We start from the raw sequence: 17,714 nt of genomic DNA on the forward strand, positions 1-17,714 counted from the left end.
TTTGTCTGATTCTCCAGTGTGTGTTAGCTATTTGCCAAATATCAGACAAATTCATGTTTTTCCATGAAATTCAATAATTCTCCAACGGCGAATATCTGCATTTTAGCCGCATTTTGAATTGATTTGCCCATATCTACTGTATTGCCACCTTGTGTTCATAAGTGGTACTGCACATTTGTTGTCCGTGCCAGGGTTCTGTAGGGGAACTGTTCCAATGGATTGTACACATATTATAATTTACCACCAGTATAGCATAAATCCATATATGTAGAGGTGTATATTCTCTGTGCAGGACAGCTTATGTTTTGTTGAAAAATGATAGAAAAACAAGCCATAATTATAAATGGGGTACATGTCCCTTAAAACGCCCACACCTTTCAAAGCGTAACAGAGTAATGTAAGGTCAGAAATACATTAAGAGTGCCAGAGTCAGCTTAAAATGTTATATTTAATTACACCAAGGACTCGCAGAATGGATTTCTGCCATAAGTAAATTACTTTGGCTGAGAAAACTGATAACACTGAAAATATTATGCAGAGAAATTCATTTTGGTGGAGGTGAAAGGAAAAGAATACTTAAGTGAAGGAGAAGGCAGTGATACAATGTGACATATTTTTTGCTTTGTTAAAGGAAAAATGATCCTGGACCATTATTTAAAAAAAATGGCCCCATTTATATTAGAGGAAAAAGTATATTCTATCTGGAAACGTACAAGACTATTGCACTATTGCTGGTCAGTTCTGAACATGCATAAAGAAAGCTATAGGCAGCATGGTGGCTCATTGGTTAGCACTGTATTTTCTCCCCGTGTTTGAGTGGGTTTCCTCCGGGTGCTCTGGTTTTCTCCCACATTCCAAAAACATACTAGTGGGTTAATTGGCTGCTAACAAATAATTGACACGTGTGTATGTTAGGGAATTTAGACTGTAAGCTCCAATGGGGCAGAGACTGATGTGAGTGAGTTCTCTGTACAGCACTACGGAATTAGTGGCGCTATATAAATACATGGTGATGATGATGATGATGATAGGCACCTTGGATACAACATTTTGACTGATAACACAGACACATGGAACATGTTTCTTGTGCTAAGAGGCACAGTGAGGCGTCACCCACAAAATGCTGGTTGCGCCCCTTCCACTGTGTTTGAAAGGATGTGAATAACCATGATTTGCATATGTGCGAATGGCGCTTTCGATTTTGGCTAAGACAATTGTACTCCATCTGTAAGTAATTATAAATTTCTCAGGATCTGCATAGAATCTTGACAGTAATATAATATATTTATCATGTGAACTTTGTTAATCCTGCTCTACCACCGCACTGGTTTTTCGGCCGGGAAAATGTACGAGCCCCAGGAAGTCCGATTGCACGGAGCAGGCCCCAGGGCCCTGGCTAGGTGGAGGGCAGGGGCTGGCTGGCAAATTTTAGCCAGGAATGGTGGGGGGGGGGGGGGAAATCGAGACTCGGCTCAGCAGTCTATTAAGACCATTTAAAGAAAAAAAATATGCCGGTAGCCCAGTGACCCCCAGCCCAGGATAGCCCTTACCAGGGGCAAACGCAGGATTTGTAGAGGGGGGTTTCCACACCAAGCCGCCAGTGGGCGTGACCAGCATGCATGGGGGCGTGGCTATAATTTTAGACAGTGCTTGGCTGCTCTCCAACTCTTCCTATCCCCATAATATACATGGGCAATGCTGTGTGCACTACTGTTAGGTGCACGCAGCTCTCCCTTTTCAAGCAGAGCCGTGTGAAGCGGGGGCAGGGTCCAGCCACCTCAATTATACAGTGCCCCAGGCTTGGAGGGGGGTTTCCAGGCACTAGGAACCCCTCTTGGTTTGCCTATGCTTACAGATAGATACAATCGTGAATGATGGATCCCTAAGTGACATTATTAGACTTAGCCAAAACATTTTAAGCTTTGAGCATACAAAATTATAAAGGCTGGCACACTCTGTGTGCCAGGGCTGCTTTTTAGGCAGAGTACAGCCCTGCCCGTTACTTTATTAAAAAAGAAAAGGAAATGAAAAATCTGGTGACCTTTAAAGACTCTATATTATACTATCCTTGGCATGACGATCTAAATACTTTATAGGGTTTGTATGCTAACAGGCATTTTAAGCCCATTTTCATCTTTCAGTGTCTGGACTGAAAACATTTAAATGATTTTCATTTTAATTTGGAAACATCTCCAAAAATCACATATCACACATGTTACATCAAAAGTTTATATGAATACAAATGTGTCCTACATTTGAATACCCTCCAACACAGAACGTACCCAGGTATGAAAACCTATAACATGTCGATAGTCTAAATGAACAGATCAGAGCTTGACATAGTTATACTCTTATCAGTTATAACTGGTAACTGGCATAATTTCTACTTTGGTATTGAGTCTTTAATGGAGTTTATTTGTGGTTGTATTCATTTTCTTATTTAAGAGACTGCACCACCCCGTTTGCACTCAAAGGGCTAGATTTACTAAGCAGCGGGGTTTGAAAATGTGGGGATGTTGCCTATAGCAACCAATCAGATTCTAGCTGTCATTTTGTAGAAGGTACTAAATAAATGAAAGCTAGAATCTGATTGGTTGCTATAGGCAACATCCCCACTTATTCAAACCCGCAGCTTAGTAAATCTAGCCCAAAGTGTTGTCTTGAAGTATAGTCAGCAGACATTGCAGTGTTTTCAGAGAGCTGAGAAGTGAAGGTCTGTACATTTTCATATCATTATTTACTTACTGCAGTCAGTGACCTGTTTGCTTGTAGCACAGAGCGCACTGAGTCTCTGTAATCGTTACCATGTCAGCGGATCAAGTAATCAGGTAAGGTGGAGAGAGGTTTGAGTTTGTCAGTACGGATCTGTATTTGTCAATGTCTTGCCCAGTATGTAAACTGATACATCCACATAATTGTTAGTACTGAAAGAGTCCTTTTACTGTCATTCCAGTCACAACCAATCGCAAAATATGGGAGCGAATTAGGACATTTTCATTCCGGACAGACCTTACAATTTTAGTCTAGCTGTCTAGGAGTAAAAATTAGATAATATAGCAAAAACAACATACATGCATACAAGGTATACAAAAGTTTTATTAATTCCTGTTTGGAGTTTTATTGTATTTATGATTTCTTATAAAATAAAAACTTATTATAACAATACAATGACTGCAACAGGGTAGTCTATGTTCTTTAAAGGACAACTATTGCAAAATTAAAAAACTATTTACAGCACAAAGAGTTTTGATTTGAATTTGACCATTGCTTTTCTTAAAATGAAAGATATTAATCAGAATTTGGTATAAACTATACCCAAAGCATAACTGGCTCTAGAAATCTGATACCAACCAAGTCAGCAATGTAAAGTCAATTATGAACTGAGTGTGGGAGTTTGTACTAAACTTTGATTAATATTTTCATCCCTTTTGAGAAATTAAACAATAACCAAATTGAGAATATTATTTTGCTCTAATAAGGCTGCTATTATCTTGGATATGTTGTTATCTATATTATATGAAGATCTCATATGTGATTTCCCAATATTATACCACCAAAGTTACAGTATCTAAAAAACACCAACGAACAGCAAAATACAAGTTGAAATGTAATAATTTCTAGTATGTACCGGTAATATATTTTATATAAAAACTGATTTTTGACTTTGTCCTTTGACATAAGTAATCTAATAGAGCCCAACAATATGTATAAGGCTGCTGAGATTTAGTCCTTAGAAACCAAGGAGTTAAAAGATAGCACCGGCGCAAATGAATTCCAGACGTGGAGTAAGGGAGCACGGCATCTGTGATGTCCTACTTGGAATTTCGATTTTCACAGCCAGATGGGTTTGATTCATGGTCATTCCCAGACAACGACTAGATGGGGTTTAGTCAATGACATAAGGGATAAGGTTTTCTGTAACCCATAGCAACCAATCAGATATAAACATTCAGTAGCCCTATTGTAGTTAATTTGCCTATCCTGCTGGAATGTCCGGGAGACTCCTGAAATTCTGTTAGTTCTCCCGGACCCCTAGGAGAGCAGGCTTTTCTCCCAGATGCTGCCAAGTGGATGGGATGGGGCCTCAATGAAGCCATTTGCCCTGCGAAGCCAAATGCCACTGTTTGCAGCACCACAACCCCCCCACCCTCATGTACTTGCTACTTGACCTCATTAGTCAAGGTCACAGTTCGCATCTATGAGCTAAACTACTGAAGGCTAAAATCTGACTGGTTGCTAGGGGGTATATCACATGTTTTCCACCTGAAGAATTTGATTAAATTACCTGTAAGGTTTCAGGGGCTGCAGGGACAAACGCAGGATTTGTAGAGGGGGGTTTGCACATCACGCCGCCAGCGGGCGTGGCCATCATGCATGGGGACGTGGCTATAATCTTAGACAGTGTCTGGCTGCTCTCCAACTCTTCCTATCCCCATAATATACACAGGCAATGCTGCGTGCACTACTGTTAGGTACACGCAGCTCTCCCTTTTCAAGCAGAGCCGTGTGAAGAGGTGGCAGGGTCCAGCCACCTCAATTATACAGTGCCCCAGGCTTGGAGGGGGGTTTCCAGGCACTACGAAACCCCCCCCCCTTGGTTTGCCTATGGGCTACCTTGGGCTGGGTCACTGGGCCATCTGCATTTTGTTTTCCCTTTAAATTGTTCCTGCTGATCACTTTTGTGTACACAAGCCAAGTACGCACCACTGTGGTCCAAGTCAGTATTACTGTTACCCTCCCATGCTGATATTGAGCAAAATGCTCTATGTACAATCCATTAGCAGCAGCCCAGTGAGCAATGGGCTTCACGTGGACAGAATAAACCTAGGTGTACAAGCTCTAAATAGTTCATATAAATTGTTGATAACTCAATCACCGTGTGTGACAATATGAATCACTGATCAAGGTACCTCTCTGATGCCGCAGTTGTTAACCCATTGAGGGAGAAGCCATTGTTCAGTGAGCTATTGTCCATTTATCAAACACAATTAACACTCTGGTAATCCTATCAGTGTTATAATCAGTGCTGAGATGTCCTGGAGTGTTATTAGTGAACTGGAGATGATAGAATAGCACTATTATATCCATCAGTCCTCCTTGTGTTTCCTGACAAAATCTTGGTTCATCCAAGGTACTAACATAAGGTGCTTAGTTGCAAACTCTCCCAGGAAACGTCCCAGATTTGATTGCTAACCAACTGGACCGTACAAATGGTTGTATCACGTATACAAGATGCAATTCTCACTATCTAACCTTCCTTTCTGGACTTTAAAAGTCAATATTTGTTAATAAAGATGAACATTTAAAACGTAAAAGAAGGAATTAAAATTATGTTTAGTACATATGTCACAATGTAGTGCCACAAAATCCACATAGACTACACCGTGCGTAACTGGAAAATTATTTTCAGATCTTAGCGACTAAAAAAAAAATGGACTACTGGGGAATATAGGACAAAGTCACCAAAATTAATTAAATTATAAAAAATGTAAACACACATTGAAGACTAGAGAAGTCTGGATTTCTATAAAGTGTGCATAAAATAAATCGGAAAGGCAGAGCGCTATCATTTTTACTGAGCAGAACAAGACACTACAATCTTTCAGTAGTATAATGCAGGAACAGATAAGAATGAAACAGTTCCACGTTTTATAACACACAGTAGCCAGTTATAAGCTTCCTCTAAACAACCTGATGAGAGACTGAGGAAAGGAAAGATCTGAGCTATGAATAAATACACTATACAGTACACAGGCAGATCCGGTTGCTCATTATGGACCTCATTTAGAGTCGGGCACAAAGTCCGTTTTAGGCGCATCCAACAAAAAAACACTATCACGTATGTGCAGAAAGATCCAAATCCGCCTGCATCTTGGATGTAATTAACACTTGCGACAGCTTGCGACTCACTACGAGAGAATGGGCGGAACACGGAATTGTGAAGGAGTGACCATGTAAATACATCCTAGTCGCAGTGAGGCGCAGACGCAACACACGTGAAAACAGGGCTAAAGCTGTGCGGCAGGAATTAGGTGGCGCAAGCGGTTAGCTAGCTGCAGGAACTGCTCGCAGCTCGATAGGGTATTAAGAGTGGGAAGCAACTGGGGTTGCTTGTGACACGTAATACCCTACCAAGCTGCAGCACACTCCCACTCCTACACTTCTGAAACGGACTTTGCGTCTGACTCTAAATGAGGTCCTATATCTCCCAACAGCCGAATGAATCTCTGTCTGATTTGGCCATACATGTATATAGACCTGTGTCGCCATATCAGAGACATCTCCCAAGTGCGGAACGACCGATTCAGACAGGCCACCAATACCGTGTTGACCAAAACATGGTCAGATGCGGTCATCTACCGATTGAATTTACATTCCATCATCTATTCTCATTAGGTGATCGTGATCAGCTGCTTATTGCGCCTGTACACATTGTCATTTGCAGCCATATTATGTCTAAAGTGGCAGAATCAAAATCACAGAATGTTTTGTCATCTTAATACTGCCCAGTAATGGACAAATCTGCCTAATGACAGGTCCTAAATCTTATTCATGAAGGACGGGTTGTGGCGATTTCATGTGAAGTCGCAGCATCACATGGGGTTAGTAGATGACCACACAGGCAGGAAGCGATCATTTCGTATTCCCTAGCACCGCTGTCCTTCTCTGCTCATATGGGTCCATATACATGGGAACGAATTTGCTAAATATCACAAAAATACACTTTTTAAAAACGGTGTAAACTTAAATACTGTATAACTGAGCTTTACAATTTGTTTAGTCTGGAGAAAATATTGTTTTAATTACAGTCACTGTATAATTCTGATGTTGCTAGGATTACATACGGCACAGGCTAATCCGTTTTATGGATAAGAACCAGACAAGCTAGACACATTATTAGAGGAAGAACATCATCAACATTTATTTATATAGCGCCAGAAAATTCCATAGTGCCTTGCAATGGGGAACATCCTAACAAAACACTTAATATGAGTGTAACAGCAGATATTTGTTTATGGCTAATGAAATAAAATTTCAATTTAATTTTAGATATTTTACACATATAAAAAAGTATTTAGAGGATAGCTATAAGAGTTTGCTCCTGCTAATGACATCATTCATTTTCACATTTAGAACTAGTAAATCTTGCATATTGAATTTCCTGTACATGTAGATATAGGGGCTTATGTAATAAAATAGTATTATGTGATAAATGTGCTGTAACCCATAGCAACCGATAAGACTCCACTATGCTGCGTGCATACTCACTAACTTTTCAATCCTCCCTTCCGGGAGATCCCAGATGGGAGGAAAGGTGCAATGTCTATTAGGGAATTTAGACTGTAAGCTCCAAAGGAGCAGTGACTGATATGAATGTCAAATATTCCCTGTACAGCGCTGCGGAATTGGTGGCGCTATATAAATGATGATGATGATTGCAGGAGAGGGCATCACGTCACTGTGGCCCCACCCCCTGCTGTGCAATGTCGTGATTCATGACTGGGGCGGGGCTATGTTGACGTGAGTCATCAAGTCCCGCCTCCCCCTACTTCAATAATGGGTTCTCTGACAGAGGCCTGGTCTTCCAGGAATACACAAAGTATGGATGTGTGCTGCAACAAGAAATCTCAGTGTGGAGCCATCCACTTGTGTTCCCCACAAACCATGCTGTCTTATTTTAGTCTATTACGCAGAAATGTTGACAGGACCAACAAATGCTGCCATTTTGTTAGGGGCAAAAACATTTAAGAATCTGCATTTCAAAAGTGCCCAATTCATTCACTAAGCACTGCAGACAGCATCACTGGGGCTAGAGGGACAAAGTGCCTCATCCTTAAAGCAAGACGGCTTCTTTGAAGTTTACTAGTCACCCACACACAGGGAAGGCAGCCATTTTGTCTGATGAACCAATATGTATGAAAATGGAGCCTCTCAATTCAGTAGAAACCAGTGACATCACTTAAGCTGGGTACACACTACACAGTTTTCATCCAATAACCGGCTCAATCAGCCGACATACGACCGTTCGTTCAAAAGTCGGGTCAGTGTGTGCAGTGACACGATGGTCGAAAGTCTACCCAAATGGACGATTGTCGCCTCATTTGGTTGGTCGTACAGTTTAATATTTTCGTTCCAATCTCGTTTCCGTTGTGCAGTGTGTATAAACTTCCGACCGATCCACAACAGTGAGTACGAAATTACAGTCATTGCTCACAACAACATGGCTGTAAAAAGTCGCTAAAGGGATCTCCGCTCTTCCCTTTACCGTCCTAAACAAGGCTAGTGTGTATGCAGTCCATAGACCGATCGCATGTAAAATCGCTTGGCATAAAAAGTTGGTTAAAATTTCTGTAGTGTGTACCCAGCTTAAGCCATGAGGCACTTCATGAACTATGAATTCATTCTGAGCATTCCCATGAAGATCGGTCCAGCCATGTCTAAAATCAGAAATTATTAAACCAAATGAATAGCTCACAAAAAATAAAGGCAATTTTCTACTTGGAACTTTTATAAGTGACTAGTGTTTAAAGTTGACCCTTCCTGGCATTTGTACATCTTTCCACTGTCTATCAATGTTCACCCTTCACATGCACTGGGCGCCAGGATTTCGGATTACAGATCTGGCATGTAAAACAACAGTGGTTTTCATTACAATCAGGCATTTCAAGCTGTCTTGTGTAACAATGAAACAAGGTACGGATGGGGGAAGCCCTGTGAGTGATTATACGCCTATAATTTCAAGTCACTGGATACACAGAATCCTACTCAGCTAAAAGTCATTTATTTAGAGTTTCATAATCTGTCATAAGGAATGTCAGCCATCTAAAATAAACACAGACACAACACAACTAGTTTGTATCAGTAGTAGTTATTTCATCTTTGTGAAGTATACTTATTTTTAGGTATTTGTTAGTCTCGTTACCCTTAATTAAATGTAAGACCTGGAAACTATTTTTACCTAATTCCTGTGGTAGAATAGAGAAGGGATTTACCCATTTGTGGGCGGAACTTTGCTATTTAGAGGCGTGGTCTGGGCAGATCGGTACTGTGAACTGTGAATGTCTCGACTTCCTAATCAGCAATGTTGGGAGCTATGCATTTCTAACACAAAATATCAAAAACATTAGAATTATAGTGGTATGCTCCTATTAAGAATTGATGGTGCCCTAGCATTGTCAGTGAATACACCCCTAGCAATTGGCCATGCTACATTATAATGCCCCTCTAGCCAGCACGCTGCCTTCTGTTTGGCTGGTGTCGGGCACTTTGAGCACTAGAACTTGTAACATTCATCATCATCACCATTTATTTATATAGCGCCACTGATTCCGCAGCACTGTACAGAGAACTCACTCACATCAGTCCCTGCCCCATTGGAGCTTACAATCTAAATTCCCTAACACACAGACAGAGAAAGAGAAAGAGACTAGGGTCAATTTTGATAGCAGCCAATTAACCTACCAGTATGTTTTTGGAGTGTGGGAGGAAACCGGAGCACCCAGAGGAAACCCACACAAACACGGGGAGAACATACAAACTCCTCACAGATAAGGCCATGGTCGGGAATTGAACTCATGACCCCAGCGCTGTTAGGCAGAAGTGCTACCCACTGAGCCACCGTGCTGCCCATTGAAATCACTCCTTGTTGAGACATTGAAGAGAGAACTCTTATCCCCAGTCATCCAGGAGCGATTACAAAGCACTCAGCATCTTCAGATTTATCGTTCCCTATTTCCTTCAAGTCGGCCGCTGCTATCTAGCTGGAATGCCGCTAGTTTTCAAGTCGCCCTACTGCCACTGCCTTTATTTTTCCTGGGTACAATATGTATTTCGCAACTGACAAGTAGCAGAAAAGTAAAAAATAAAAATAAAATTTATACTGTTTTTATGTTGCCCCCTGAACAGTGCAGCCTTGGGCTTTTGCCTATTTGGCCAGAATAATAAATAAAAGAAAAGATAATATTACTTTAATCAGGTATATCCATCAACACCAAACAATCACACACTGTATCACACATTCTTGTGTCACACAAGTTAACAGTTCTTACTATATATAACACATTTAGATTTCTTATGCTGTGAATTGAATGTTAGATAGGAATGCTCACAAAGATATTATATACCCAGGCTTGTGTACTTGACCTGCCAATCAAAGTCGCCGAAAACCTAATGGCCAATTGCAAGCAGTTATGACAGCACGGCCATTATTATAATTGGCGTGTGGGTTCCTGGTAAGTAATATCTCTCTGATCGCCATTACCACCTTCCAGACAGGCGGTTTCAAATAACATTGGTGTTCTGCCAGTCGTGTTATTCTTTGGCTATGACAGAGTTTGTGACCTTAGCAGAAAATTGTCGATCCAACTTCTACTCGGATGTGAAAGACGCCACTTATTCCTTTGTATCATTTACACACCGTCCCTACCAATGTGATTTCCGGAATGGACACCGATGTGGGTGAATCGGTGTTAATTTTACAGCAGTTGCTGAACCATTAACAGCTGATTCTCGGTGACTTGTTAATATTTAAAGCCGTGCTCCATTATTCTTCCAATTTTATTTTTTTTATAAGGCACCACTACAGATCCGCATCACTGCACATGACAAACAGACAGCAATAATCCATAACACATAACATGATACATAATACATGAAAAATAAAATACAAAGATCAGACATACAGATTAAACAAAAAACAATTAACATAGGTATGCAGATAGACAGATGTTGTCAGCGCTTATCCTTAAAACTGCATATCTGTGTGTATCTTGCAAAATGAAAACATGGGGTATTGGTTCATATTTTGATCAAAACATTTAAGCCTGTATCCCAGCGTTGTAGTAATGCAGAGCAAATTATTTACAGGACACTGAGTGAGAGTGATTGTAATGACCAGCGTGAAATAAGCCTGAGTTCAAGAAAACAGGACTAGAGACACAGGCTTAGAGGTACAGAGGGTGATGGAATAGTAGAAGGAAAACACAAGGGAAGAGGGTCCCGCTCATGAGAGCTTATATCCTAAAGGGAAGGGAAAGATACAAATAGGGGGGCACAGAGTGGACAAGTAGAGGTAACAGCAGAGGCAAATGAGTTAGATAGGCTTGGCACAGGCTAATCTGATAGGGCGTCGGAGAGATATCATTCCACAGGTAAGGACCTGCCAGGCCAAAGTCCTGGAGGCGGGAGTGGGAAGAGGTAATGATGCGGCGGTCATTGGCACAACGAAGGGGGCGGCAAGGAGTGTGGGTAGAGATGAGTCTCCATTAACCTGTACTGTATATAGCAACACACACACACAATACTCAGGTTGGCTACCATCAGGGCTAGACTAACAAGCCTTCTGATAAAAGTGCAGCCACAGGCCCATCTTACAGCATAGGCCCACTCAATCATTTTCTGGTGGTATATGAAACTGTGGTCCTGATGCAGAGTTGAACACAACTTGGGCATAATTTATGGCTCAAAAGTGGGCAAGCAAAAATAACCCAGATGCTAAGACGGATGAATCTCAAGATATGTCCAGCGCTGGATCTGTAGCATATACGCCCGTTTTACGGTAGGTGTACTTACACCCACATACGCAGAACCAGCTTGTAAGCTATTAGGCTTCAAATAATGCAGCAAAAATAACCTTCCTTCTTGCGTACAAATGAAAGTAACAATTACATTTTTTTGTAAAAAAGCGGATGCCTAGGCGTAGGTACTTGCAGGATTTCTGTGGGCATGCGCAGAGCGCCATCAAGCAATTTAGGCTACCAGCCGAGTACATGTTCAATTCTGTGTCAGGCCCTCTGTGTGACCTGTAGCAAAGGTTCATTTTCTGCTATATTTTGGAGACAGAGAAACTTGTGGAAGCCAGGAGAGAAGTATAAAATATATATTCTAAATCCCAGAAAGAGACAACGGAGAAAAAAGGACATTGGAAAATCTTGGGCCCCAACCTCCATTGAGAACCGTTTCTCTAGACAATGATAATGATAATCAAAGTTACATTTTAACAATTCTACATCCTTTGCATCTCTTTAATGCCATAACTTTTCGTAGGCAACTGATTTATGAACTATTTTGTGTACTTAGCATTGTGTTCAGTTTGTCTGTTTGTTACAGGAATTCTGTAAACTTGTTTCAGAGTCAGTATTGTTGTTGGAACACAGATGTATACTGCAAACCGCATGTAGAGTCTGTGTGTAAACACACAAACCAGGGAGCGCTGCTTACTATCGAGATACAGTAACAAGATTTATAGAAAATATTATAGGGAACTGTCAGTAAACTGGTAGAAAACAGCAAAGAGGGATGAATTATTCTTAAAATACAGATCCCTATGACACCAGCAATACTTATTTTATTGTATATTTTTATATGTATATGTGTCTAGATTATCACGCTTTAAACATTGATTTCCAGATAAAATATAACAAATATAAAATATTATATAAATAAAATATAAATTATTATATAAATAATAAGATTTGATTCTGAAATGCATCAAAGGAATATTGAGATAATGCGACGATCACCAACCAGGTTGTACAATCAATTAATATTAATGGCATGTATCTGCAGTATAGTAGCTAAATTCATCATCTTTAATTAGCACATTTTGTCCTCTCAAATTGAAATATATAATGCTCTGTTTTTAAGACTTGCTGATAGAGGTAGAACTGACTCTGATATATATAGAGCTGCTAAGTTGTGTTACTAGTTTATCTCAATACTTTTAGCAAGTGTGACTCACCCCCTTAGAGGGGAATCAATGTACAAGGCAGCTTGATACGGTGGAACTACAATCCCCAACTGTCAGAAAACGAAACAGCTAATTATACAAGAGGGTTCTTGTACTTTATAGTCCAGACTGTTTTTGTTAATACGTTTTTGACCCTTTATCGCTGCTCAATACTTCTTAATTAATTTACTGTCTAAAATTAAAAATATTATTGTTTATAAAGTCAGAGAAAATTAGAAGCCAACAATAAAAGATGGTTAATAATTAGTTTATGAGTTCTACACGATTGATCGTCAAATATATGATCATGGAGACCTTTCCTCAATCTTAGCTGGCCCCTCGTTACTCCTGAGTCAGACCCATATCATAAATATCACTGTATTGTCAATACTATGTTCAGTTATAACATCACTATTATTAAGCTTAAAGATAAACAATAAAGAATTCTTAATGATATTTGCTTTGGTGAATTATGTGACATTTAAGAGCAAAAAATAAAAGAAAACAGTCCCACGTTACATCTTATATTATAATCCCAAACTGCAAATAATCAGAGTTGGTTATGAATCACCAAACTTTTGTAAATACATATTTTTCCACTTAACGGAATTACATGGATATATGTTTCATACAAATGAGAATTAGCATGCATATTAATGTTCTGTGTCTATTGTGTTTGCAAAAATCTCTACACAATGTATTTTGTTTCTTTATTAATTCTAAGTTTCCCACAAGTGGTCACGCAGTTTCACTTTGCTTTGTATACTAAATATGTGCATTGTGATATCATTATTAAACAGAGAATTTATTAATGTTTATTATCTCTTCATAAATCACAGTCAACTGGCCACAGACTAAGTATCATCATACTGTTGTGCCTTTATGAGAGGCAGAAACACGGATATATTACAAACAAATTAATATGCAAAACTCAACAACACTTTCTTTTAAAAGGATGAATGTGGGTACAATAATCTCCAACACCTGATGCTATGACCTTATCAACATTTGCCTCTGACAAGAAGATGGCTATAGGAACTGTTTTGATAACCGTTATAGACAAAAAAGGGGGGATACAATACTAAAATTATTTTCCACTTTGAAAAGGTATCAATAAAACAAGCTATCTGTTAATGACAATTCCCATTCATTGCAAAATGATAAAAGCCAGATTGCTGAAAAATGTATGTATTGTGTCATATGTGATAAGGTCAGGACTGGGTGTTGTTCTATTTTTCTAAGTTTCTTTGTGACATAGCCTAAGTGGACACCTAGGAGTATATTTATTAAACTTTGAAGAAGTGGAGATGTTGCCTACAGCAACCAATCAGATTCTAGCTATCATTTATAGTACATTTTACAAAATGACAGCTAGAATCTGATTAGTTGCTATAGGCGACATCTCCACTTCTTCAAACCCGTAGTTTTGTAAATATACCCCCTCTAATTTCTCAGTTGAGCTTGATTTTTACAGTTACTAATTTGAACCTAATTCCTTGTTCCATCTCTATTGTCTGTGTAACTGTTCCATTTTACAGGCTTGCCATACTACTAAAAACTCATTGGGATAGATTTATCAAACCTTCTAAAAAGGAAAGTCGATGTGTTGCCCATAGCAACCCATCAGATTCTGGCTATCATTTTCTAGACTGTAGTAGATAAATGATAGCTAGAATCTGATAGGTTGCTATGGGCAACACCTCCACTTTTCCTTTTTAGGGGCTTAGGAATAATGCTTAAACTGTATGCGTCACCTTCACACTACAGAGGAAGCCATTTTTGTTTGCTGGACCAACATTTCAACTGTCAATTCACTAGGAACTAGTGAGGTACCTTATGCCTCATGCCTCAGTGATGTCACTAGTTTTCAGTGAACTGATAGGCTAACTGCTCAATACATATTTGCAGTACACAAAATGACTGCCTCCACTGTTACAGTTATTAAAAACAAGTCAGGATCATACCTGGGACAGGTTTAACCTGTTAAGCGGGTGACATTGCTCCTCTACCCTCTCCACAGCTCCCGTTTTCTTCTGCATCCTGTCCGCTTCTTGTGCCAAATATAAATCCAGGACTGGGACGCCTCTAGACCTAATGTCAGATTCTGTTAGAGAATTCACCATGAGCATCACCCACACGGGTCTCTTCCTCTCCCAGTTCCCAGCGATGGCGTTAAAAAGATAATCAGCATAGAGGCCCTTGCCCCTCTGATCCGGAGTCATCCAGTGAGGCATCATCAGCTTCACGTACTCCAAGTGCCTCTTCAGCCTCCGGTACAGGTCCCTGGGCAGAACATCCTGTAGGTTCTCCCCCTGAGGGAGCATTTGACAGCTGGCCAGTGCTGAGATCGTGTAGGGATCGGTTAGGTCCAGCTCAAAATACACATTGCTGCTCTCCTGAAAGGCTTTTTTGGAGTTCTGGGGAATATAATCCCATACTCTGGTGTAAGGGACATGGATAGTCCCAAAGAGATAAGCAGGTGGATTTCTCTTAATGGTCCATAGGAAAGAGTTCAACTCTTCTTGCTGGAAAAGAATCAAATATTATGTTAAATCGCACTTAGATAAGATAGATCTAAAATAGAATGTTCAGTTCCCTTTAGAACAAAGATACAACAAACAAAACATATATACAGTATATATTAAAAACAAACAACTTGTATTTCTATTGTGCTAGTTATAGTCAGATTTATGCTGCTATGGACAAGTGCTGATAGATAGATAGATAGATAGATAGATAGATAGATAGATAGATAGATATCAATCTATCTATCTGTTTGTCTATCTATCTATCTACATACACATATATGTGTGTGTTTGTGCAGTTCTATAACATCACAAACATCACTCCTTCAACACAGCCAGGTCACAGTCTCTTTAAGGACACTAATGAGTTTTATCACTGGGCAAGTAAGGTGACACGCAATGATTTCCTATCTCCCCACAAGCAGCAGCATCTATTCACCGGTCATTCCTAGTTCAGAGACACCATGGGGTGCGCAAATAATGGATTGAATCCTCTCAGTGCATGTCCTGATAAATAGGATTTGAATCAAAGCCTTCCGTGCACCCTGCCCCCATTGCAAAGCAGATTGATGAAGTCCAAAAAGTTGGAACATGATCACCAATGCTGGGACATGGCTTTTCCCTATTGATAAGATAGAGCAGTACAGCTACCCTAGATTTACGCCCAAAAAATTACATTTGTAAAAGTGAAATAAAATTACTTTTAATAAGAGAAAATAAAGTTCGTGTCTTTATTGGAATAATGGAGTTTTCAACTTTTGATTGTGTGTGTGTGTGTATATATGCATGCATGTGTGTATGTATGTATGTATATATGTATCTATGTATGTATCTATGTATATATATATATATATAAATTATGTGTATGTGTTATATATATAATACATACACAGAAATAAGCTGGCAGAATACTATGATTATCATACTAAAGATTATTACAATAATTGTTATCATTATTACAGATAAGAAGTACATACAGAACATTATAACAATTTTAGCATTTAATAAACATGGTGTCACATTTGGAATGAGAACCCTGCTCAACAGAGCTTACAATCTACAGAGAGGAGTTTACTAACCAGGAGGGAAAGAGGACAAATTCTACAAAATACATTAAAATGTAACTCACCGATTTGGGCAGTCCACACTGACCAGTATCCATGGGAAGTCTCCTGCAGAGGACCTCTTGCAGCAAAACCGTGCACATTGCTAAGAAGAGAAGCCCAGTCCAGGTCCACATTTTTCCCCCAAATAAAGTTCAGAAGCCCTCTCTCCACATTTAACAAGTGCAAAATGACGTTCTATCTCAGCCAGCCTGCAGGGATCCCCCGTGCGCTCTCACAAGGGTTGGTCTGGCAGCGCAGGACGCGTCTGCTCCATGCTCCTGGGTTCTGGCTGTGAATTGGTGTGGAGGAATTCCCAGGGTGATGGGGTGCTGGTGAGCAAAGGGGTTTGCTGGGTGCAGCTATTTGAAGAGGAACATGTAGGCGGGTACTGCTCTGCATGTCAGTATCACACTCTGTAACAGCTGGGAAGAGAACTTCAACTTTACTTAGGAGTCCCATCCAAAACTCCTTGTCAGTGTACTCCTCCCACTAGAGGGGGCAGCCACACAGCTCTCCTGCAGTTAGATCCACCCAGATAGTCGACTCACACAACCCTGCAAACTGTGCACTTATATCTTAGCTGGGGACATACGCTTACGCTGCAGCCAGGAGTCAGAGCATTAACTATTACACTATAATGGCCCCTTACATTGTTTCTTCAATGCAGCCTAGCTGTGCTTCTCAGGAGTCCTCATACAATGGCAGAAGCATGGTTCCCATTCACAGTAAAAAGTAGCATCAGTTAAAAACAAAGTTATCTGTTTAACTTTACTATAAGACTGTTCCTTGTAGTTTATAGCCACTATAATGCTACATTGACTCATATTGTTTCATCACCAAAGTTGGAGACTGATCCTTAGGGGTAGATTTACTAAGCTGCGGGTTTGAAAAAGTGGGGATGTTGCCTATAGCAACCAATCAGATTCTAGCTGTCATTTTGTAGAAGGTACTAAATAAATGAAAGCTAGAATCTGATTGGTTGCTATAGGCAACATACCCACTTTTTCAAACCCGCAGCTTAGTAAATCTAGCCCTTAGGATTCTTTATATATTAGGATTCCTAGTACAAAGAACTATGGTTGTCAACCATCAATAAATTTACCCGCAGTAAAAAAAAAAGTCACTCTTTTGTCCATCAATCTCTAAGTACAGATATGACATCCAACTGAGGATGTACAAACTACACACCACACACAGCGATGGTATAGTGGCCTAGTCGCCCCAAATCAACAGAGACAGTCCCAGGTTTTAAAGTTGCCCCAGTAATTCTTGTGACCCTGAATCTGTATTTTTATATGTCCTGAATGTACAGCACAGTCTTATTCTGAATTTAAAATGTAACTCCCACTATATGTT

The 17,714-nt window shown here is 39.9% G+C and overlaps 1 protein-coding gene across 1 annotated transcript in view; it reads right to left on the reverse strand.

Annotated features, from left to right (window-relative positions):
• Positions 1-16,819, reverse strand: part of TRABD2B (TraB domain containing 2B) — a 233,989-nt gene extending 217,170 nt beyond the window's left edge. Inside the window, exons 1-2 of the mRNA XM_075182037.1 lie at positions 16,382-16,819; positions 14,692-15,252 (exon numbers count right to left, since the gene is read on the reverse strand). Of these exons, the coding sequence (XP_075038138.1) occupies positions 14,692-15,252; positions 16,382-16,492 (672 nt within the window). The 5' untranslated portion in view covers positions 16,493-16,819. The remainder of the gene's footprint in view (positions 1-14,691; positions 15,253-16,381) is intronic.
• Between the last annotated feature and the right edge of the window lie 895 nt (positions 16,820-17,714).

The sequence above is a fragment of the Mixophyes fleayi genome, chromosome 8 (assembly GCF_038048845.1).
Source record: "Mixophyes fleayi isolate aMixFle1 chromosome 8, aMixFle1.hap1, whole genome shotgun sequence".
Taxonomy (NCBI): domain Eukaryota; kingdom Metazoa; phylum Chordata; class Amphibia; order Anura; family Limnodynastidae; genus Mixophyes; species Mixophyes fleayi.